Source organism: Notothenia rossii (genome assembly GCF_949606895.1).
Source record: "Notothenia rossii genome assembly, chromosome: 4".
In the NCBI taxonomy this organism is placed as follows: domain Eukaryota; kingdom Metazoa; phylum Chordata; class Actinopteri; order Perciformes; family Nototheniidae; genus Notothenia; species Notothenia rossii.
The window spans coordinates 13,207,042-13,229,174 of NC_136902.1; the positions used below are offsets into that span (position 1 = coordinate 13,207,042).

Sequence of the window (22,133 nt, forward strand, 5' to 3'; positions counted from 1 at the left end):
TCGAACAACCCACATGTTGCTCTGCTTTTCAGTGCGCACCATAATGAAGCGTTTTAAAAATAACTTTCTGTGTGGGAAGTGTGCATGACTGACCTGTTTTTCAATGTATTTCTATCCATTCTGCACATTTTAATACTAAAAACAACATTTATTACAGTTTCACAATCCACGGCCCTCATGCACATGCTGGATAAATCTGGATCGTGCGGAACATACGACGACTATCAAAGTCCTGAAGGGTTCCCTGGGGGTGCGTACGGCTCATTAGCTTTAAACACATATGTTATACTTGTGCTGCACAGTTGATTATATTTGAATTAAAACTATTATCATTAATCAAACCTTTTTTTCTTAAATCAGAAGTTAGGGCGATGGCAAAGGAAAGGCAGAAGAAGGATAACCATAATCAGAGTGAGTTTTAATTGCACTTTAAATGCTCTTAATTATAACTCTGTTAATGTAAATGTAAAAGACTAATAGATGTAGTTAGTGTCATATGCTTATTTGCTTTATACAAATATATTTTCAGATGGTGTTTCGACAGCTTATCATAGACCTTTTCTCCTCTGTTTTGTTTCCCTTTAGTTGAAAGAAGACGGCGGTTTAACATCAACGATCGAATCAAGGAATTGGGAACCTTAATTCCTAAATCCAATGACCCGTAAGTTTCCTATTTTATACACTGTACTTCTTTATTTGGTTATACAAGTGACATAATGATAAATCAATCACAATACGGTTAAAGGAATGAACACCTAAAATACAAATACCCACAAAATGATGATTTAATTGGTCAGATTATGGCTACATTTATCATACTTTCTGTGTGCGTAGACACTTAAAGCGCCACTTAAAGCTCACTCTCCTCTCCCTCTGCCCTCTGACCTTGCCACTGGCTCTGGGAAGATCCCAGCAGCCTCTTTTGTTTTGTCTCTCCACCCACGGTTGTTTTGCTTAACCCCAGCTGTGTGCTCCACCCACACATATACCGACACACACACAAAATCAGGAAACTCCTTTTACAAAGAGACCTCCATTTACATCTGAATCTGAACACCTGAATAATTATAAAAAGAAATGGTAGATGGGCTTGTTTGCATAAACAATCTTAAAAACAACTATAAATGCATTACTTTAAGTTTGAATTCTTCAATCGTATAATAATCAGAGACAGAAAGATGTGTTTCCGCCCTTAAGGCTTCCAACTGCTTCAACCTACACACCTCGGTATCAATTTTAGGGGTCAGCCTTATGACTGCTTGTGATCTCTCTGAGCTCCCCTGTAAACATGTATGATGCTGCTCTCAGTTCTGCAGAGAGCTCAGACTTCTGACTGCTGCTCACCTCTCTGACCTCCGGAGCCGCTCTGCTCCTCCTCATTATCCTCCTCTGTCTCTGTCAGATTCTCTTTCTGAATAGAGATGGCTTATTGCCGATTGTCTGACATCAAATCTAAAGGATATAAGAGACTGTGTGTAGGGTGGACTCATAATGCCCAGAGATGGCAAAAGTACACACATACTTCACTCAAGTAGAAGTAAAGAAACTAGTGTTTAAAAATACTCTGGTAAAAGTAGAAGTACTGACTAAACTTCTTTACTCAAGTAAAAGTAAAGAAGTATGGGTCTCAAAATGTACTTAAGTCAAAAGTACCCATAACCACCAACTGTTTTAAAGAGTACCTGACCTCCCTTTATATTAATAGAACAATAATGTCATTGTTAGCTAATGAATGTTTCCATGCTGAACAACGGCAACATGACAACGTTTTCATTGGTCCCTCTTCTTTAGAGAAGAGCAGGAAATGATGGATACACGGATCGTGTTCAAATCAATAGGCACGCAATGACTCTAAATAATAATGATCACGCCACCAAACGCAGATTAAAACTAAAGTTAACAAGCCTGTTTTGAAAATGTAAGAAGTAGAAAGTTCAGGTATTTGTGTTAAAAATGTAATAAGTAAAAGTAAAAAGTCGTCAGAAAATAAATAGTGGAGTAAAGTACTGATACCAGAAAAATGTACTTAAGTACAGTAACGAAGTATTTGTACTCCACTACTTCCCATCTCTGATAATGCTTCCTTTGTGATTTCAGGGACATGCGCTGGAACAAAGGCACGATCCTGAAGGCGTCAGTGGACTACATCAGGAGACTACAGCGGGAGCAGCAGAGGGCCAAAGAGGTGGAGACTCGCCAGAAGAAGCTGGAGCATGCTAATCGTCATTTGCTGTTGAGGATACAGGTAAACAAAGCTTCATGACGTGTAGTGATCGGAAGGTACAATCATAGAGGTTATCGCAATGCTATTTGCAAGGTTATTTGATACTAAAAGTATAACTACAACATGTGTTGCATATATGTGTGAAAAAGAGACAGTCAGAATAAAACTGTTACCCTTTTATGAAAGAAGTCAAGCTTCAGGGAACAGAGCCGCTATTTCAGACAGCAAAGGCCACGAATGAGAGGAAGCAGACGTCTGCTTAGACTCTTGTAACTAATTGATCACATGACAGGAGGCATCAGGGTCTGCTGGATTCGGCTGAGTGGAAATCGATTGAATGATCACATTGTGCATTTAAGGTGCAGTAACTATAAAGATAATTGTATCGGTTCTTTAAATTAATTAGAACAAAATGTACACCTCAGCTAAACTATTTCCTGTGTAAATATGAAAGATATTATGGCAGAGATTGTCCCACTTCACTGACTAAACTGTGAGTCTATGTGTTTGCAGGAGTTGGAGATGCAGGCGCGGGCTCACGGTCTGGTCATCACGTCTTCGGCGCTCTGCTCGTCTGAACTGGCGGCCCGGTCCATTAAGCAGGAGCGCTCTCTGGAGGACTGTTGCCAGGAGCTGTACACGCTGCACCCCAACCACCAGCTCCTCCCAGACTGCACTGCAGAGCCGCCCGGCACCCTGGAGCTGAACGACGGCCACTCCAACTACCCCAAAGGTCCCTACAGCGTGCACGGCAAGCTGGGCTCCAAACTCAACGACATCCTCATGGAAGACACCCTGTCCCCGGTGAGAGGGGGGGACCCTTTGCTCTCGTCCGTCTCCCCCGACACCTCCAAGGACAGCAGTCGTAAGAGCAGTGTGAGCATGGATGAGAATGATGAGGTGTGTTAGCACCCCCTACTGGAGGACACCTGCATCTCCAACCTTCTCCACCCTGCTGCAAAGTGTTGCCGTCTGCAGCTTACACACTCTGCTGGAGACGCTTCCTCCTGTGCGTGTCACTTGTTTGTTTATTTCTCCCCCCCGACAGTGTTTACATGTTTTTAATCTTTTACATTTTTTTTTTTACATTTTTTTTTGTGATATCTTTGTCTTTTCAAGCCGTCAACCTTGATTTCAAAGAATGATTATGAAGTACTTTCGCTTTAATCAAAAACTTTGATGACAATGAGTTACAAAAATAGAAGTTTTTATATTTTAAATATATATATATGCATTCATCTTTGAATAGAGGCTAGATTATGTTTATTTCTATTGATTCCAACGAATCTAGGGAAGTTATAAATCATGGTCAGAGTTGTAGATATTTCGTCTTGAGATGAACACTGCTTTTTAAATCACTAGCAATAATAGAAGAAAACTATTTATTACTATAGTGCTTTACACTCCTCGTGTCTTAGATTGAACTTGAAGGTGCCAATGCCTTATTAAGATGGTGATGCATCGATGTTGTATTGCTATGCACATTTTTGGGCTGTTAGCTGAGTCTTTGTCAGTCTTCCAGTTGAAATGTCTTCCTTGGAAATTATAAATAATAATCATTTGTAGATTGTATCTTATTTATGTATCAATGTAAACAGGACTTTATGTAAACATTCACCTTAAAACATGTGTTTATAACAAGGCATTTAAAAAGAGCCATTTTTTTTAATACATGAGATAATAATAAATAAAAGCTCACTAATGCGCAAGAAGCAGCACAACAATCCAGTTAATCTATTTGTGTCACACTGATCCATCCTTAACTATCCAGAGACGTGTGCCAGATATTTCTGAAGTATACGTTCCTCACTGCCAAAACCACGGAGTACTTCAAACTTAACAAATATTTAAGAAAAGTATTATTTTTGATAATGCATTCAAGAAGCACATTTCACTTGAAAATAATTCTATACCATTTTGATAGATAATTAATGCGAGAAGAAGATTAATCAGTTACCCTTTATTTCATTCTTGTCTGTAGTGATCAGACTAAAACAGCTGATAACACTGCTTATACTTCAAACCTGTGTTGATGCAAGTGCTGGGTTTTCTAACTGTCCCTCCATTTGCTAAATTATTGTTATTTGACACCACTGCGATGACCTTTCACCACATTTATTTTCCATGATGTGAACATTTGTATTGCCAAGGAGTATAAGGAGACTGCTTTGGGATTTTGTATGAAACGCATGTCAGAAACACTGGAATGACCTCTGTAATTTAAAACATGGTTTGTTCACATTTTTTTTTTATTTAAGCATATTAACAATTGTATTTGGCTTTTCAAATGCATACAGAATATTGTATGTGATTGTAGGTTCTTTATGGTGTGCGGTTATTGTACATTTCAGCAGTTTGTGTTCAACAGTTGTAGCACATTGTATAGGTAAGCCTTTGTTTATACTTTCCTGCCATTACTGTTACAGCACAGCCTCCATTTTTGTTAAACTATGCAATGGTTGAAGTTGTGCCTGCAGAATAGCATCATGTCTCAACAATGTGATCTCCTTATGAAGTAGTCTAAAACAATGTCAATGTAGTTCTCTTTTTTAATTGATTTAAGTGCCTTACAGTCATTTCTGTTACCATGGTGTTGAGGAGTTGTAGACAGTGATGCAAAACGTTGTTGATGTTAATACTGGTGTTTGGTGCTTTATGAATTAACTGAAGAGTGCCAAAGTGTTTTAGAAAGCAGTAGGAAAGGTGGTTTGTCAGTACAAGGAAACTCAAGAAGCCTCTCAGACTGAAGAGCCACCAAGATGTCACGATGGAACCCCAAAGTGTTCAGTACTGAAAAGAAAAAGGCATTACGAAATAAATTATTATAATATAATCAAGTAAATCAATGAATTCTTAAGTAATTTAATAAATTATTAAAACTAATCAATTTTACATTTTATTTCATCGTTATTATTTTTCGTATTAAAAGTGTTTTATTTATTTGTTTTTAAAGTGTTTATTTTTTTCTTCTGTACAGATTATTTTTATTTCAAAGTGCCCTTTTTTAAAAGTTTGTTTTTGCTTAATAACTGCATTTTTCTCAATTACATTTTTATTTCAAAATCAGCACTAACGTCTTTATTCACTAATGTTAAACAACCCCTTAACTCTTGAGCCAATCGCTCAATTCTCCAAACAGCCTTAACAGCCACAACATTTCTCCAGCTAGCTCCCGTTAGCTAGAGCAACGGAAATGCTAAAACTAATACTGACTCGCTGCAGCAAACACACACAATGCAAGGACAACTAACTATTATTCAACACAACATGGCTACAAGCTAACCAGCTAACCAGCTAGGTTGGCTTGTAAACCTGGAATATATAGAGCCAGTGTTAACAGTATTAGCTTACTCATTCATTCAGAGTTACCTTATTACGTCTTTAAAATTATTCCATAGAAAAACACAAGTCATTTTGTAAAGAGGGAGAGCTCAATCATAAAAAGTTATAATTTGAAATAAAAAGGTGTCATTGTAGAAATTGCAATTATGTGAAAATAAATATTGATGAAACAACATTTAACAGAAGTGACTTGAATTTTGATAAGTTATAAATCATTATTAATATACTGGTTTAGGAATGGTCAGTCGGCCCACCAGGTTGGCTGAGAATAAAATATATTAACATTTTATATATTTATATATATTTATCCCAACTACTCGATGGATGATACATTTCTAAAGATAATATTAGTGGTGCCCAGTGGATGAATCCTAATTAATTTGGTGATTCCATTATTGCCACCAACAGGTTGACATTTTTCGCTTTGGGTGAAATGTCTTAATTTCTGACCTCTAAATTATTTGTAATATTGAACACATTGGGGCTCCACACTGAGGGCGGGGTTTCCAAAGTTGTACTGAATATTCAGCATCTTTTCAGACTAGTATGATTGTAGATCTAAGTGATGACTGCCAAAATGTGTTGCCAAAATGATATATAAAATATGTTTATGTAAAAGGTATAAATAGCTGTTTTTTAAAAGCGTAGCTCACGCACCTGTTAGTGGTGTTTTTCTCTTCTGTTGTAACAAGCAATAACACATGATAGCAATCAGCCATGACTTAACTAGGACAGTACTACTGGAAACAGTAGTTTGACACAAAAAACGTTATTAAAGATTTCCTGAGGTTACAACTACATCTCACTGTCTTGAACAGCAGGTGGAGAAAGCTTAGCTGATGTGGTCAGAAGCTACATTTAATGTACCTTCAGTTTTTCTGTCATGGGTGAATTAAGCTTTAAAGGACTGCACAATGGCCTTTATGGTGACACCAGTCCCAGCTACTGAGCCTTAACAGTTCAACACACACTGGCCTTTAACATTGCCATTTGACTGAACCCAGATCAGCCTTTTTTAATGGAATAGATCAATCATCTGAACCCTGCAATGTGACAGGTTACAAACGTCAGCATGTGATAGTGTTGGCAATTAATTAAAATCTTTCCCTACGACTGACTTGATTGAATCTTCCTGTTGTTAATTAGTATGGCACATTATGGGTAAACCACTAATGAAGAACCATGTAAGCTCAATTTAGATTTCCTCCTTCTCATTCCTGTGGCTCACACAGACAACGTTCTCGGCTGATGTTGCTAATGTTCTTATTGTTACAGTTTAGATTAGATGAATGTAGCACTAGTTACTGTAAGCACTGGTTTCAGATTACTGAACTCAAACTCTTGGTACTCAATGTTGAATTTATCTTGTGAGAAATATTAAAAGTTGCCTTTGAATGTTTGTAGATCTTTTGTTTTTCTTCACAGTTTTTGTTAAATGTTTAATTATTTATTTATGTTTGCCTATACAACATTTAAAATCAGTATTCAAACATAAAATAAATGGTTTATAAGACACTATCATACAGTATAGTGATAAGCACATTAATATATTGACATTTTAAGTGTTTATTCATATTTTAATACACAACAAATAATAATCCATAGGTGCCCACAGAAGGACTTTTATATCTTGCCACATTTACACATGTTAATAACTATATTCTACTGTATCCACATACATTTATAGTATAAAATAAATGTGTAAAAAATGGGATATACATTGAAAAGAACAGAACAATTGTAATCTGCATATTTCTTTTAACAGAGAAATTGTGTTTGTTTTCTTCATACTATGTTTAAAGGGGGAATGTTGTCAGACGGGATTTATGGAATATTATTATACCTGCATGTCCCAGTCCTGTGGGGGGAGAAACATCCTCAGAGAGCCATGAGGTCTTCAGATGCTCCTTGGTGGATTTGTGCACCAGAGCCAGGGTTTACTCCTAGAAACAGGCCCCTGTTGTCTACTGTGAGTAGCCCCCTCTGGTGGGCAACATGCACCATGGCGAAGGTCATGTTCACCACCTCTCCATTTATCAACTACATCCTCTGTGCACTCAGAAAATATGGAAATATAAAAACATATTTAGTAAATGTTAACTGTCAATATGCCTATACATAATAAAACATATACTCAGACACTATTGCACAATGTGTAAGCTGTATAGGAAAGTGAAGAGTTTGGTAATAACTCTAAATGCCTTTTCAATAAGGCCCGTTTGTCAAACAGGCTGAAATTGTAAAGATTTTGAAATCAAGGAAACAATGTGCTATGCTTAGATGTTGTTGCCAAGAACTGAGGTAATTTTAGTATAAGGTGTTAATCAGCTTCAAATGACTTGAGACGTGTTTGGGAAAGGTTATCCATCTCAATAAACATTTGATTGCCTCTATTTCTTATAAATCTTGTTAAAGGTCCCATGTCATGCTTTGCTGGTTATTACCCGTCCCCTTGTGTGTTATGAAGGTCTTTATGCATGTAAACGGTCTGCAGAGTCAAAAACCGTCAAAGTACACCCTGTATCGAGTAAAACTCTTAACACAGAATTTTTTTTTTATTTGCCGCTTGAGCGTTTAAGTGCCTGTGGGGAGATTTTAGGAGCTCCTGAAGTACTATTTTATAAACTTCTGAGTAAAAGATTAATGCTTTGGCACACATGATTATCCTGTGTGCACAATATCCTGACAAATCCGTATTCAGGAAATTCAAATGAGTCTGCTTATTATTTCTGTCTATTGTTTGTCTGTAGTGTTTTTATATCTTGACAACATAGCTTGTCAAACAAAGGATTTTTAACTGTCAAATACATATTGTTTGAGCCCATTGCAACAGGATAATTAGTTTCTGTTTGGTACGGTGGCTGGGAAGTGCAATGGACAATTACAAAGTGTGAAACACTTTAACAAAGCTTGAGACAAATTTACATTTTATAAAACAAAATTACATTAGCAAAAACACTTTTACCAAGGATAAAACAATTTAACATTAACAAAAACAAATTAAGAAAATGCAAAACACTTTAGCATTTCCCGAAACACTTTAACATTTCCCGAAACACATTAACATTTCCCGAAACACATTTACAAACCAGAATCAAACCGGAAGTGACTTGACGTGACGTGACGTGACCATAGGACGTGACGTGATTGGCTCAAATTTAAATTTGTTTTGGCGGAAAGACCGAAGGTGCGAGTGTGTTTCATATACAGTCTATGGTGTGTTTACGTTCGGTAAACATGTTTTGTCCGTTTTGTGGAAACAACCTGGAACAAGTGACACGGTTTTGCCTTTCGTGTGGAGGATCTCTGGAGTGTTTAAAGGACACGGACCAGACGGGTGTACCAAGCGCACAGGGGACATCGAAACAGCCGGAAAATGCGAAACAAAGTAAGTGTAGTATTGCGCTAGCTTTGTGATGCTAATGTAAGACATGCAGTAAATAAAAGTTCAATCACAGTTTCATATCAGTCAAATACCAATCCATGTCTTAACGGAATAGCAACGCATTGAGCTAATATGCTAGTTTTTATTTTTAGGTTTTCCGTAAACTTTAATGCACACTTGCTTTTGCTGATTGTTGGAGCTGCTAATTATTATATTTTTATTGGAACTATTCATAGCAGAACAACCAGGCCGATCCTATAAACTTTTCATGGAGTACAGAAACTCAAAGTCAAAAGAGAAACAGTCTTTTAACTGTGGGAAAGGAAGACTTAAACAAGAAAAGAGACGAGTCCAGGTAAGCTGCATTAACCGTTTCATAGAAATCTCAGTGTCTCTGTGTGTTTCATTACTTATATCTCTGCTATTTTACTAGATAAACATAGGAATGATGTCGCCACAAGGAGTTGATTTAAAGCCTCGGAGAGGGAAAACACTCCCGTTGTTTACAGACCCGGAGGTAGCAGCACCTGCTATACTGGAACGAGCTGTCCAGAAAATGAAAGCCTTTAACAAGGACATGGATGAAGGACCGTACGTCCTTTTGTATCCAGACTGCTCAGAGGTTGTCAATGTGCCTGGTTCAGAAAAGCCATTCACATTGGCAGAATATAAAAAGGATTTAGGAAAGGCATATGCCAGGATCACCCTTTTCATTTGCCTTGAGAAACATTTTAGAGGAGGTTTGTGGATGTTATTATTCAATATTTTAATTGTTTACATGTTAACATCCTCTACTGCAGCATACATAATAATGTGTTGAACGTTTTGCTTTTACTACAGGGGATGATACCTCAGACTCTGATTCGGATATTGTCATCACATCTAGGAGCACAGCTGAATTCAATCAGGCTGACACTGTGGTGCGTAAATGATTTTATTTTAATGTTCATTTATTTATTTTTCATATACATTTGATTTTAAGCAGGAAATCTATATTCTGGTAAATATTTTAGAAGAACCAACTTGGCAGTTACAATTACTATCAGAAACACTCACAACGTTTCACTGTTGATAGACATATGTGGTAAGGGAACAATAATGGAAGCTGTTGATAATTGTACACTTTTACTCTCAGGTATTTGAATTTGAACCACGAAACAAAAGTACTCCAAAACACAAACCGGAAAATGAAGGGTAAGTTTGTACTTATTTTTACAAAATAAGTAATTTATCTTTAAGTGGATGATAAGAATAGGCCACAGCATTTTCTCTGGTGAACATGGATACAAAAATACCATACATGTCATGTTTAATCTAATTTCAAACAAAAATAATCTGTTATTTATAAATCTTATGGTTCCTCCTACCTCTAAATGTTACTTAAAACTCAACTATACCCTGTATCATGAAGTTAATAATTTTATCAATTTTATCATGTTTCAGGAAGGCACTTGGACATTCATCCACAACTCAGCCTGGACAGGTATTGAGGCAGATTGTGGAAGCCTGATGTTTCTAATGTTCAGTGTTGTTTTGTTACAGAAATTTGTATTTGTATTTCAGATAGTAATATCTGATACTGAGGATATGGGTCCACCCAAAACAAATACAGACAAGACTACTTGCTACAGGTAAGTACAAATGTTAGTAACTCACTTACACGAGAAAGACATTTTTGTTTGTAAGATGTTTTAACATGGGAATGATCACTTCCTAACAGTACATACACAGACCTGTATGCACCATGTGTTGAAGAAGAGGACGAAGAGCTGGTTGCAGTCAACATGACGAGTTTATTGGACACTGAAATGTAAACGGACAGCTATTACAGTGACATTACATTTTTTTTCTCTGTACAATATTTCTGGTACAACATTTTTTTTTTTTAACTGTTTGTGCACTCTCTGGAATATCCACTAATAAGGTCACTTTTTTTCCTTTACAGGGAGGAGATGAACATTACATTACCTGCCATTATTGCTAACCTCTCACAGCCTATTGATCATGGAAGAGTCAGCCGGTTCAACATTTCAAGGGCTAATGTTTGGGATGGAGCAGTCAGAGGTTTCAAGCGTACATCGTATTCAGAAAACTGTGACATGCTGGTAAAATTCACTGATGATGTTGGTGTTTTCGAAGAAGGAATTGACTCAGGTGGTCCCAGGAGAGAGTTGTTATCTCTACTGATGAAGAATCTGAAAGACCGGCCCATTTTTGATGGGCCAGACGGACGCCGCTTCTTGGTCTACAATGCAAATGGTATGCATACGGTTAGAAGTGTACTAATACAATTGTTAATGATCATTAACCATATATATCACATGACATATGATTTGTTGCTTGAACAATTTTTTCCAAAACGTTGAGTTTCATTACAGTACATTAAAGTATATACTAAATAAAGTTTTAATTTTGCAATATGAATACCTTTATTCACAGCTGTTAGGGAGGATGAATACTACTTGGCAGGAAAGATGATTGCAGTGTCAGTTGTGCATGGAGGTCCAGGGCCACATTTTCTGTCAGAAGATCTTGTACATTATCTTGCAGGCCAGCCTTCATTCAAAGCAACAGTTGATTTAATAACTGATGAAGAAGTAGGGAAAGCTTTACAAGAGGTGAGAATTGCATACAGCAACAGTGTGGTAGGGTGGATTATTATGTAGTTCCTGCAGTGTTTTGAGACATCTTTACTTTACCTTTATCACATACACCGAATTGGCTTCATTTTTGGTTTTGTGATCAGAATCAGAATACCCTTATTAGTCCCACAGAGGGGACATTTACATTGTTGGAGCAGAATAGAGCCAAAGACAACTTAATGTTACCTAAGAAGAATGATAAAAAACTAGTAAAGATACACAAACACAATTTACAAAAAACACATCCTGTAATAGAGGATTTAGCAGCCAGGTATATATTGTACAAGGATAGTAGTAATAGTAATATATAAATCTTGCAATGGAAAAAAAATGGCAAGAATATACAGTACATGCAGTTATTGACTGGATTGTTTATATCCATTTTATAATCTTCAGATTGAGAATGCTGCCTCAGTGGATGCCTTGCGAGAAATGACCATGAGACACAGCACAATGTTACAGACAGCAGGTTGTCTGAGACATGTGGCTTCTGTTGAAGGAAAGAATGATATTGTGTCAGACTACCTCCAGTGGTACATTATTGGCCGAAACTCCTCTGTAATTGAGAGGTAAGATCATATTTGTATTCATATGATTTTTTTTTAATGTATGTAAGAATTTTTTGTTTAAAATTCCTCATGGTCCCCCTCTTTGGTTTATTCTATGTTTATCTGTTAGCAATTAGTCAGTGTCAAAATGTGTGCCTGTGTAGTATAACTGATATGGGACGTCCGTCTCTCCTTTCCCTGCCTGTCTTGTGCCAATCTTTAAGTGCTCATGCCACCCCCCCTTGTTTTAGGTATTAGGTTATTTAAATGTGACTTTGTGATGAAATATTTTTTTTGTTCACTCTTCAGATTCAAGGAGGGTCTTTCAGCCCTTCAGTTTTTAAACGCACTACAGCAGCACCCTACTCTGCTGGCCCCGGTCCTGTGCCACTCTGAAAAGCGACTTACTGCTCTGGAACTTGAGCGACTCTTCAAGCCTGACCTCAGTCCACCAGGGAGTAACAGGAGGCTTAGGGAAAGTCAAACTTTGGGCTACTGGGCAGACTATCTCCTCGATTGTGAAGGTTTGTAAATCGCTGTTTTTATAACTATTTCAGGAAACACATTGCCAAAATGTATCTGAACATGTTTTCTTTGCAGAAAGCCAGACTGCTGTGTCTTTGGAAGATGTTTTGATGTTTGCGACTGGGCTGACTTCACTTCCCCCATCTGGATTTGAACCATCGCCAGGAATAGAGTTCCTTGATGATTCTCCATTCCCAATGGCAAACACATGTTCCAACACATTAAAACTACCTCTCCTTGACGCATACAATGTGTTTAAGTCCCAAATGGACTTTGGAATGCAAAATTCTCCAGGATTTGGCTGTTTTTAAGTCATGTGACTGGATGACCCATAGAGTACAGACTCTATGAAGGTTTTTCATAGAGTAAACACTCTATAAAGGTTGTTCATAGTTGTTGTTGGATGTGAACGTGTTTTTTTTTCTTCTTACAGCTCATGTTGTCCATTTAGTTTGGGACAAAATCAAAGTATTGTTCTATACCTATACAATTTTTATAAATACTCTGAACTTTGCTATACATATTTCACATTGCCACCCATAGCTTCTTTGTTGTAAATCAGTCATTCATTCTCAGGTTTCCAGTGAGTCCACATGGTTGAAATAAGACTTATACAGAAATGTTCTTTCTGCACACAATTACACACACAACATAACCTTGTTTGTGCTTGCTAATTGGAGCGTTGTTTGTTGTTATTCCGGTTATATTTTATAATGATTAAGATATTTATGCTGTGATTTGGTGCTGTATAAATGACATTGAAACAAATATGGTGATTGGCTGGAAACAATGTTCATTTCAAAATGCTGTTTTTATTTAAAAATGTATGGGAATATCTTTTTTCTAAATAGGACCAGTCTTCGGATGAACAGGTACCATAATCATTTGGATACGTCACAGGGGAAAGAGTAAATGCAGTCTGACAAACCATGAAACCAAGCATTGTTGAGCCCTGAAATCTGATTTGGAGTGGTGAAACAGTGCTACTGTACTTCTGAATACCTTTTCGATTACTTTATAACTGAGCATATTCTTTCAGCTTCATGTACAGTTCTGATGCAGTCTCCCAGTTCTCTGGCTTCTGTAGGTCATTGTGCTCCATAGCAAAGTCCAAGTACTCTTGCATGTTTTGGTCCCCACATGGAGCTATTGACAGGCTTGTCTCAGGAACAGCATCCAATTCTGCCTGTTCAATCTCAAATCCACAGTCCCTGGAGCCAAATCTATGTTAAATAGAAGATATAGTATTTATTTACATTTAAGATAAAAACACAAAGAAGTATCAATCCATCACCAATGTATTACCTGTGTGGCAAGTAGTACAGTTCATTGGGCACTCCTCCTGGACATGATGCTGTTCTGGAAGGGCGAATCCTGTGACTGTTCCACAGTCTCACACACTCATCCAAGTCCTTCTGAATAACATCAACGAAGCAGAATCTCAGAAGGCACTGATGCTCGTGACTCCCGTTGAAGTATCCAGCATCTCGGAGGTCTGCAAATAGCTCCATCCAGAACTGAGACCTATAGAAATTGATATATTTTCAAGTGAATTATTAAGCAATATACAACAATTCTACAAATTACATTAAAAGGTTACCAGTAAAATCAACAACAAATCATTGAGTGTCTATTTCATAATTTATTTGCTTCACAACCTACGTCCCCTCAGGGGCCGCTGTTCAATCCAAAACCCACGCTTAGATGTTCACAGTTTCTAACTTTATTTCTGCCAAAAAGAAGTTCTAAAGAAAGGCCTTGTATAGTCTGGGTCATAGACTACAGGCTATATATTATATCTATTATAATAAAAACTGATACACTTTAGCTAAGCAAATGTTGTTTGTCTGACAGGGTTGGCAAGTAATAGAAAATAATGATAAACACTTACCTTCCCTTTCTTAATATGGACCACCAGGACTCAATGCGCTGATTAGTCATGGATGTGCCATACATGTGGCTGGACGCTCCAGAGTAGTAGTCATGGTGATGGTGACGTAGGGTACACTGAATTGCAGCCATAATTCCGTTCTCCGTGCCACAATCAGTCCGCAGCCTCATGGGGATGACACCGAGGGTTCGCACACATTTGAGGAAATATTGAGCGATAACTCTTGGGTTATTGTTTGTTGGACCACATTCAAGCCATAGTACTTTACGTGAAAATCCATCTATGCATCCTGAAAGGGCCACACCGAATGGCTTAAGTTTGTCATAACCGTCAGCATGCCACATATAGTTCGGTCCCATTGAGTGGTAGGTTCTCCTTATAAACCTTCTGCGAGATCTCCTCTCGCAGCCTCGAGGGTTAAGCTCCCGGAGCAAATTCATAACATCATCTCTCTTCACTCGAAGACTGTACTTTTGTTTTAGTGCCTGCCACATTGTTCGGTATCCAAACAATTGTCCAGGTCCACGAAGTTCCAACCTGATGGCGTTAATTACAGCGATTTGAGAGGAATAACCCTTTCTGCGGTAAAACCCGGCTTGATTCAGTTTGCTTTTAAGAGTCCGCAAACTGATTTTTACACCGTGAAAGGTAGACAAAATGTCCACGATTACAGCATACGAGTGACCTTCATTAAAATATTGCACGCAATGATGCAAGATATCTGGTCCTTCTGTCTGACCCGTGTCCTTTAAACACTCCAGAGATCCTCCACACGAAAGGCAAAACCGTGTCACTTGTTCCAGGTTGTTTCCACAAAACGGACAAAACATGTTTACCGAACGTAAACACACCATAGACTGTATATGAAACACACTCGTACCTTCGGTCTTTCCGCCAAAACAAATTTAAATTTGAGCCAATCACGTCACGTCCTATGGTTACGTCACGTCACGTCACGTCACTTCCGGTTTAATTCTGGTTTGTAAATGTGTTTCGGGAAATGTTAATGTGTTTCGGGAAATGTTAAAGTGTTTCGGGAAATGTTAAAGTGTTTTGCATTTTGTTAATTTGTTTTTGTTAATGTTAAATTGTTTTATCCTTGGTAAAAGTGTTTTTGCTAATGTAATTTTGTTTTATAAAACGTAAATTTGTCTCAAGCTTTGTTAAAGTGTTTCACACTTTGTAATTGTCCATTGCACTTCCCAGCCACCGTAGTTTGGAACTAAATTACCATCTACGATATCATAATTATGGTCTTAGCAAACAAACCTTTTTTTCACATCAGCAGGAACTGCAAGATAATTATGTCCGTAGAAAATCCTGAAAAACAATGGGAAGCATTAATTGTGCTTCACAAATGGTTGGCAGTAACCTAGCAGTGAATTACACTTCCTTCACGGGCTACCACGTCCACATGCATTACATCATTGGTATCATCCTCTTGATTAATTTTAAACCAATGATGAGCACCTTTAACAAATCTCCCATTCAATTAGAGAGTATTATTACTTTCATTCCGGTGCTTTATTTAATTTATGAAGAGCATTAACCTGTTAAACCCCATCCCTGTTGTTCAGGTCTCAGGCTCTAATGACATTTCCAGAACAAATGACCATAACTACCCTTCTAAAAGGGGAAAATGAATAATCTTTTTTCTCAAAGCAATGATAAACCCGTGAGTTGGATGTAGAAAAGTCAGAATCAATATAGATGTTTTTTTTTCTGATTGAACATAGTAAAAATCTGTAAATTATAGTGTCCGTCCAAAAAATATTTTGGACTTATAGTGAAAACCACCCTTGAGTGATGGGACGGTAGACTAAAAGCTTTAGGAATCCAAAGTACAACATATTCCTAATCTTCCTAATTCCTAATATCCTGCGTACCCTGTATCAAGATTGATGCAAAACAAGTGACATTTGACATTTTTAGAGAGGTTTAGCAAAGGAAACTCCACCTCTGGGGTCATTTGGGTGGAAATGGGCGTTTTTGCCGTTTCTCTGGAACCCATTGGTCGATTTTGATGATTGACATCTCTTTTTAGAGCCAATAGAATCGAAGGGGAATTTCCACATACACACCAACGTTACCATTGTGAAGTGGGGGCTATGTGCATGCAGTTTGCCTGAAGCGAAATCTGAAAATTTAAAAGAAGGTTTATTGCTAATGGATTATCAGAAATCATTTCAAAGTGACACGGACTTGGATTGGATTAACCTATGGATTAACCTTCAGCAGCGTTTTTATCGTTGTAATGCCATTGAAGACAACTTTTGATCAGACAACGACGAAGGTAAGACATAATGCTGTGTTCGCTATCTAGCGCCATGTGTTGTGATGTCTGTTTTTGTTTATAAAGTCGAGAGTTCTTATCATGGAGTGATGATCTGATGATACCTATCGATTCTGTGTACTCTCACGATGCTAATCGATGGGTTCGATTTGCAGTTACGATAAGTAATAAGGGTGTTATACCGTGTTTTCTGTGCATCCGCGTTAGCATTTTTTCGCTTGTGGCTAATTCATAGGCTCAGCGTTAGCTTTGTGGGTTTTTTTGCCACAAAAAAAAAAAGATCAGTTAGCTGAGTTTCTTCCCGTTACATGGATATGAAACATTCATAGTTTATTAAAAATTAAGAAGCCCTCAGACCTGGGGATGGGGTTCAACAGGTTTTTTAAGAGAGCAACCATCAGCTATTTGCTATGGGTAGAGAGTGGAATCATATCTACTTTAGCAGAGAATCATAGCTCTCCCTCTGATTGGGATGTAATCTGATTACAGGCTAATTATATGTATTGTTTGGGTTGCAACCCAATCTCACAGCATTTCGTGTAATAGTCACGAAATAAATGTAATCTATTGATTCGTGTTCACTAACACGATTTTATCATTTTGTTTCGTGTCACACAGAACAATTTTAAAACCAATGTATTTCTATTGGTAGTATGTTTCGTGCCTGCACCACGTATTTTTGTCCGGTCGGGTCTTGGAAGACCAGAAGCTGTGTGTATGTTTTAAATCTTTTTTTCCTTCTAATTTGTTATTATTTGGTGCAGGCACGAAAAATCATTAGAAATACATTGCTTCTAAAATCGTTCTTTGTCAGAATACTGAAATCTGTATTTTTTTTAATATTTTTTTCCTTCTAATTTGTTATTATTTACATTGCTTTTAAAATCGTGATTTCGTGTGACACAAAACAAATGTGGAAATCGTGTTGGTTAACACGAATCAATAGATTAATTTCGTGACTATAACACGAAATGCCGTGAGACTGGGTTGGTTGGAAGTATCTGACCATTACCCTTGATATTGCCGTGCCCGTGCCGACCCAAGGCGACGAAGAAATGCAGCAACCAGCCTCCTGTTTCTTCTCAGGTAAATAGTGTCAGCTTTCTTAGCGCTTATGCCAATGTTTTTACTGCGTTTTCCGAGACAACGCCTCTGGTCCGAATCATTAATTGGAAACCTTAGTTTAACGGTTAACTCGATAGATTATAAAAAGCAAATTACGTTTACGGGTCTTGGTGAGTATACAAAAAGTTGTATATGCTTTTAATTGGCTTTAGGGGGAGCTACTCAAAAGCTCACAAACTGCATTGAGAGATGTCATTTGAGGCAGCTTTAATTGGGTCAAACATTTTACAAAATCTGAGGGTGTGGGGATAAGGAAGTACATGGCTACATTTGATAAGATAAGGATAAAAATGTGTCGAATATCTCATATCTCTGGTTCTGCTGGATCAACTGTGAGATTTTATTAAATACGGTATCCCAAAAAGAGTAATGAATCTCCAAAGTACTCTTTAAGTAAAACATTTTTTTTATAAACAAAAACACATTTGGAGAAAAAGAGACGAACTAAAACCTATTAATAATACATATTACAGTGTAGTCCCTTATAGTGTAGTCCCTTTAATGCATAATATCAAGCTATTTCCATTCTAAACTTAGATTTTAACATCCAATATGCAACATGTCATGCTTTATGGAGTGACACTGAAAATGTACTGGATGTGAGTCAAGAGGACATGGAAACGCTTCAACTTACACTCTCCTCTCCTGCATGACACACAGGGCAGTTCTTGAGTGTGGCTTTGACAACAAATGAGCTATTCTTTGCTTTTATTTAACAACCAACTCAAAACAGGATTTCACAAGGTGGCAGTTGTTACCTGCTGAAGTAATGGTGAAGCACAAAAGTTAAAGATCATATGCATTTCCCATGAGGCAAGGCAAGTATATTTATTTAGCACATTTCTTCACAAGGCAGGTCTAAGTGCTTTACAAAAAGATTCAAATCATTAAGATATAGTGCAACAGAAACATTAGAAATGACAAATGACAGATCTATGGAGCATAATAACTGAACACTGCTTCTCCGTGTTTAGTTGAGTGACTCTGGGGACAGAAAGCAGACCCATCCCAGAAGACCTGAGAATTTTGGATGGTTCATAATGTAGCACAAGATCAGAAATGTATCTTGGTCCTAAACCATTCAGTGCTTTATAAACAGGAAAACAACAAACTAACAATTCAGGCAATTCATCACATATATAAGACAAGACAGTAATTAGGTTTGTTGAGCATTCACGATTTATAATGTTTGTGGTTTTGTCTGAAGTCCTTTCTCAGCGATAGCAGACTTCTGATATCTCCATGGCCAGCTCTATGAGTTCTCCGGCATCCTGACAGGAGCCACAGCAGTTACAGTCCAGCTCCAGCTTGTAATTGCAGCATTCCTGTCCCTGCTGATCTCTTTCACTCAACGCTGCGATGTATTTGTATGAAGGGAAACAGCGATTCACGGCCCTCTCGCATGTATCCTGTATGAGAACCATAAACTCATGGAAACGACAATTCAGGCAGGCGAGGAGAAGTCCTGCACAGTCATCTGGAGGCAGTGACGAGGTAGAAGAAGGTAAAATGAAAAAGAGGAAATATTTATGACCAGGATTAAAGTAGTTACCAATGAAATACAGATTATATTTAAATACTATTTTAATGATTGTTAAAGCTCTCCATTGACAGTTTCATTTCTGAACTACCGATCCCTTATTTCACCTCCCAGCAATTAGATTTGTTTTGCTCTTCGTAAAGCATTATATTTTTTTGTTTAATATGTGCTTTCTTACAGTGGCCCTGAAGTGCAAGTCAAAACAACATTTCACAAAACACTACAGCATTTCATTAAACAGAACGACATTTCAAAAAACGCTACAGCATTCCATTAAACACAACGACATTTCAAAAAACGCTAGAGCAGTTCAGAAAACACTTCAACATTTCACAAAACGCTACAGCATTTCACAAAACGCTACAGCATTTCAGAAAACACTACAGCAGTTCAGAAAACACTTAAACATTTCACAAAACGCTACAGCATTTCAGAAAACACTTAAAAAAAAGAAAAATGTAAAAGATTTGATCCGTTCCCAATGAAGTACATATTGTATTTAAAGATAATTTGTATGATTGTTAAAGCACAGCATTGACTGTTTTATTTCTCAACTACCCATCCCTTATTTCACCTCCAAGCAATTAGATTGTTTAGCTCTAACTCTCCATCGATACCTTTGAAAGCCGTGTAAATACCTATCCCGTTTAGATCTTATTTATTATCATCAAAAAAACATGCCTGACCACCTTTTGGTTTGATCTAATGATCTTTATTTTATTTATGCAAGCTTCTTGTGTTCTGATTTCGTCAAGATATTATTTACTTGTATTATTGAATTGACAATTGCTAAATGAATTTGACTGGTCTACAAAGAAAGAAAAAAACGAAATTTCTCAAACAATTGCATAGTGTGAAATCCAAAAAAGAGTCATCCAGTTCACATAAATATAAATCTCAACTACACCCTTCCTAATCTTTTTAATAACACTACAGTTTCAGAGATTTTCAATGTCATCAATTGATGTATTTAAGGAGTAATATAAACAGTACCTCCACCTCCCGGCTGGTATGAATCATCAGAGGACAAATGACTGCTGCTGTTCTTCAACTTGTCCGAACACAGGGAGAAGCTGGATCCGCCCCACTTACTGCCACCCAGGGGATCATTGGAACTGGGATCGGTGTCTAGCTTGTCTTGTTCTTGCTCTGAGATGGTGCTCAGTCTGCACACCGCACTGACCAACCTGCCCGTCATCTTTCTGGGTGGATTCTCCATCACCGTGTGAGGGATACTGCCTTTGAAAGAATGAATGGTTTAGGGAAAAAAAATCCTAAGAGGAGTGACTGCTCCCCTCACAGTCTTGTATATGTTAGATAAGTTACTCACATCCTCTAAGTTGGATAAGTTACTCACATCCTCTAAGTCTAGGAGGCAGTTTTAATAATTCAGAGCACCATTAACATGCAGTATTTCAGGGAGGTGAGACCTGAAGCGCATAATGGAGGCTTGCTCAATAAAACTTCAGCGAGGAGAGATTATTGATTTGCAAGCTTTTATTCGGATCTAGTTTCCTGGATTGAATTGGGCAGGAGGAAAATGAATACGGTGTGAAAATATACTCCTCCACAGCGTCCATCAATCACAATGCAGTTTTATTCTGGTTGTGACTAACAATAACTTAATCCAAGCGGTATTTTAGCCTGATCAGACAAAAAGAACATACCATCACACACACGGTCCTCTATTTTCCCAAGCTCCAATCCATCCTGATTATTCACAGGAAGCTGTACATGAGCGGTCATCTTATGCAGAGTGGAGAAAATACACAGTGAGACACATGCATGCTGAATAATCATAATCACCTAAAGAGCTTCACTGAAGACTGACAGCAATAAATCACAACATCCTGTTTTCCTGAAGAATAATGCAATACATGTGCCTGCATACAAAGGTAGAACATGAACCAACCCCATTATTAAAAGTTATTAATTCTGTCAAAAATATTTATACAATACATGCATGCTGAATAATCATAATCACCTAAAGAGCTTCACTGAAGACTGACAGCAATAAATCACAACATCCTGTTTTCCTGAAGAATAATGCAATACATGTGCCTGCATACAAAGGTAGAACATGAACCAACCCCATTATTAAAAGTTATTAATTCGGTCAAAAATATTTACTTTAAGGTTACCTGTCTTTACTGGTTAAATATCCAACAGTGGGATCGGTAGCAGCAGCAACTGTGAACCCCTTTGTGAGCTCCAGTACCTCCCGTCAGCATGTACACACCCACAATGTGAGAACACTCCACATAAATCAATACCCGCCTATCAGGAGGCGCAACTACAGATCTGCGATTCATAATGTATGACAGATCCATTCAATTATGTCAATGGAAAGGCAAGCCGAGTCACTTATCAAACACCTACATCGAGTGATTTCAGATAACAATATCATTTATATGTAATGATTGTTCTGCAATTTATTACGTTGCCGCAACCAGTGCTTCATCTGCTGACGGTAAACGGCTGAATCGATAACGTTTATAAAAACGTCAACATACCACGGTGGAAAATTTGCCAGCCAGAGCATTTTCTCTCTTCCATTACTGAGAGAAGCGGGGCTGTTAGGCGCCATAATGTCATAATGTGAGACACCGCTTACCGTC

The 22,133-nt window shown here is 37.6% G+C and overlaps 4 protein-coding genes across 7 annotated transcripts in view; 2 read left to right on the forward strand and 2 right to left on the reverse strand.

Annotated features, from left to right (window-relative positions):
* The window catches only part of LOC307037368 (microphthalmia-associated transcription factor-like), a 31,664-nt gene extending 24,699 nt beyond the window's left edge, over window positions 1–6,965 (forward strand). For 2 of the 3 annotated variants that reach the window (XM_079678191.1, XM_079678189.1), the window contains exons 6-10: window positions 158–250; window positions 361–411; window positions 586–661; window positions 2,098–2,245; window positions 2,738–6,965. In XM_079678191.1, the coding sequence (XP_079534317.1) occupies window positions 158–250; window positions 361–411; window positions 586–661; window positions 2,098–2,245; window positions 2,738–3,133 (764 nt within the window). In that variant the 3' untranslated portion in view covers window positions 3,134–6,965. The remainder of the gene's footprint in view (window positions 1–157; window positions 251–360; window positions 412–585; window positions 662–2,097; window positions 2,246–2,737) is intronic. The other variant, XM_079678190.1, reaches the window with a different exon arrangement.
* Window positions 6,966–8,432: 1,467 nt separating this feature from the next.
* Window positions 8,433–13,434, forward strand: LOC307035765 (G2/M phase-specific E3 ubiquitin-protein ligase-like). Of its 2 annotated transcripts, XM_079675451.1 has the most exons (13): window positions 8,433–8,954; window positions 9,188–9,306; window positions 9,385–9,691; window positions 9,792–9,871; window positions 10,087–10,145; window positions 10,395–10,434; window positions 10,515–10,582; window positions 10,672–10,761; window positions 10,897–11,210; window positions 11,391–11,569; window positions 11,990–12,162; window positions 12,451–12,665; window positions 12,742–13,434. In XM_079675451.1, exons 1-13 carry the CDS (start codon window positions 8,780–8,782, stop codon window positions 12,975–12,977), a joined length of 2,055 nt encoding a protein of 684 aa, XP_079531577.1. In that variant the 5' UTR covers window positions 8,433–8,779; the 3' UTR covers window positions 12,978–13,434. The 2 variants fall into 2 exon arrangements, with proteins under 2 accessions (XP_079531577.1, XP_079531578.1); XM_079675452.1 differs by lacking the exons at window positions 9,188–9,306; window positions 9,385–9,691 and having other exon boundaries at window positions 8,434–8,954.
* Window positions 13,435–13,458: 24 nt separating this feature from the next.
* On the reverse strand, window positions 13,459–15,693 carry LOC307035766 (uncharacterized protein). The gene is made up of 3 exons (XM_079675453.1): window positions 14,558–15,693; window positions 13,972–14,190; window positions 13,459–13,889 (listed from the first exon to the last, which is right to left on the reverse strand). Exons 1-3 carry the CDS (start codon window positions 15,409–15,411, stop codon window positions 13,682–13,684), a joined length of 1,281 nt encoding a protein of 426 aa, XP_079531579.1. The 5' UTR covers window positions 15,412–15,693; the 3' UTR covers window positions 13,459–13,681.
* A 2,631-nt stretch (window positions 15,694–18,324) lies between these two features.
* On the reverse strand, window positions 18,325–22,047 carry LOC307034704 (uncharacterized protein). Its single transcript, XM_079673575.1, has 3 exons — window positions 21,183–22,047; window positions 20,509–20,754; window positions 18,325–19,554 (listed from the first exon to the last, which is right to left on the reverse strand). The coding sequence occupies exons 1-3, from the start codon at window positions 21,313–21,315 to the stop codon at window positions 19,190–19,192; spliced, it is 744 nt and encodes a 247-aa protein (XP_079529701.1). The 5' UTR covers window positions 21,316–22,047; the 3' UTR covers window positions 18,325–19,189.
* Between the last annotated feature and the right edge of the window lie 86 nt (window positions 22,048–22,133).

What these genes read in the sequence shown, in the direction of transcription:
- LOC307035765 (XM_079675451.1), top strand. Translation starts at nt 8,780, where the DNA reads ATGGTGTGTTTACGTTCGGTAAACATGTTTTGTCCGTTTTGTGGAAAC. An exon ending in CCACAACTCAGCCTGGACAG is followed by an intron (nt 10,435 to 10,514) that starts GTATTGAGGCAG and finishes TTTGTATTTCAG; the next exon opens with ATAGTAATATCTGATACTGA. An exon ending in AGTTTATTGGACACTGAAAT is followed by an intron (nt 10,762 to 10,896) that starts GTAAACGGACAG and finishes TTTCCTTTACAG; the next exon opens with GGAGGAGATGAACATTACAT.
- LOC307034704 (XM_079673575.1), bottom strand. Translation starts at nt 21,315, where the DNA reads ATGATTATTCAGCATGCATGTGTCTCACTGTGTATTTTCTCCACTCTG. An exon ending in AGAGGACCGTGTGTGTGATG is followed by an intron (nt 20,755 to 21,182) that starts GTATGTTCTTTT and finishes ATTCTTTCAAAG; the next exon opens with GCAGTATCCCTCACACGGTG. An exon ending in ATACCAGCCGGGAGGTGGAG is followed by an intron (nt 19,555 to 20,508) that starts GTACTGTTTATA and finishes TCATTAAAATAG; the next exon opens with TATTTAAATATAATCTGTAT.
- LOC307035766 (XM_079675453.1), bottom strand. Translation starts at nt 15,411, where the DNA reads ATGGTGTGTTTACGTTCGGTAAACATGTTTTGTCCGTTTTGTGGAAAC. An exon ending in TCCATATTAAGAAAGGGAAG is followed by an intron (nt 14,191 to 14,557) that starts GTAAGTGTTTAT and finishes CAATTTCTATAG; the next exon opens with GTCTCAGTTCTGGATGGAGC. An exon ending in CTGTACTACTTGCCACACAG is followed by an intron (nt 13,890 to 13,971) that starts GTAATACATTGG and finishes TATTTAACATAG; the next exon opens with ATTTGGCTCCAGGGACTGTG.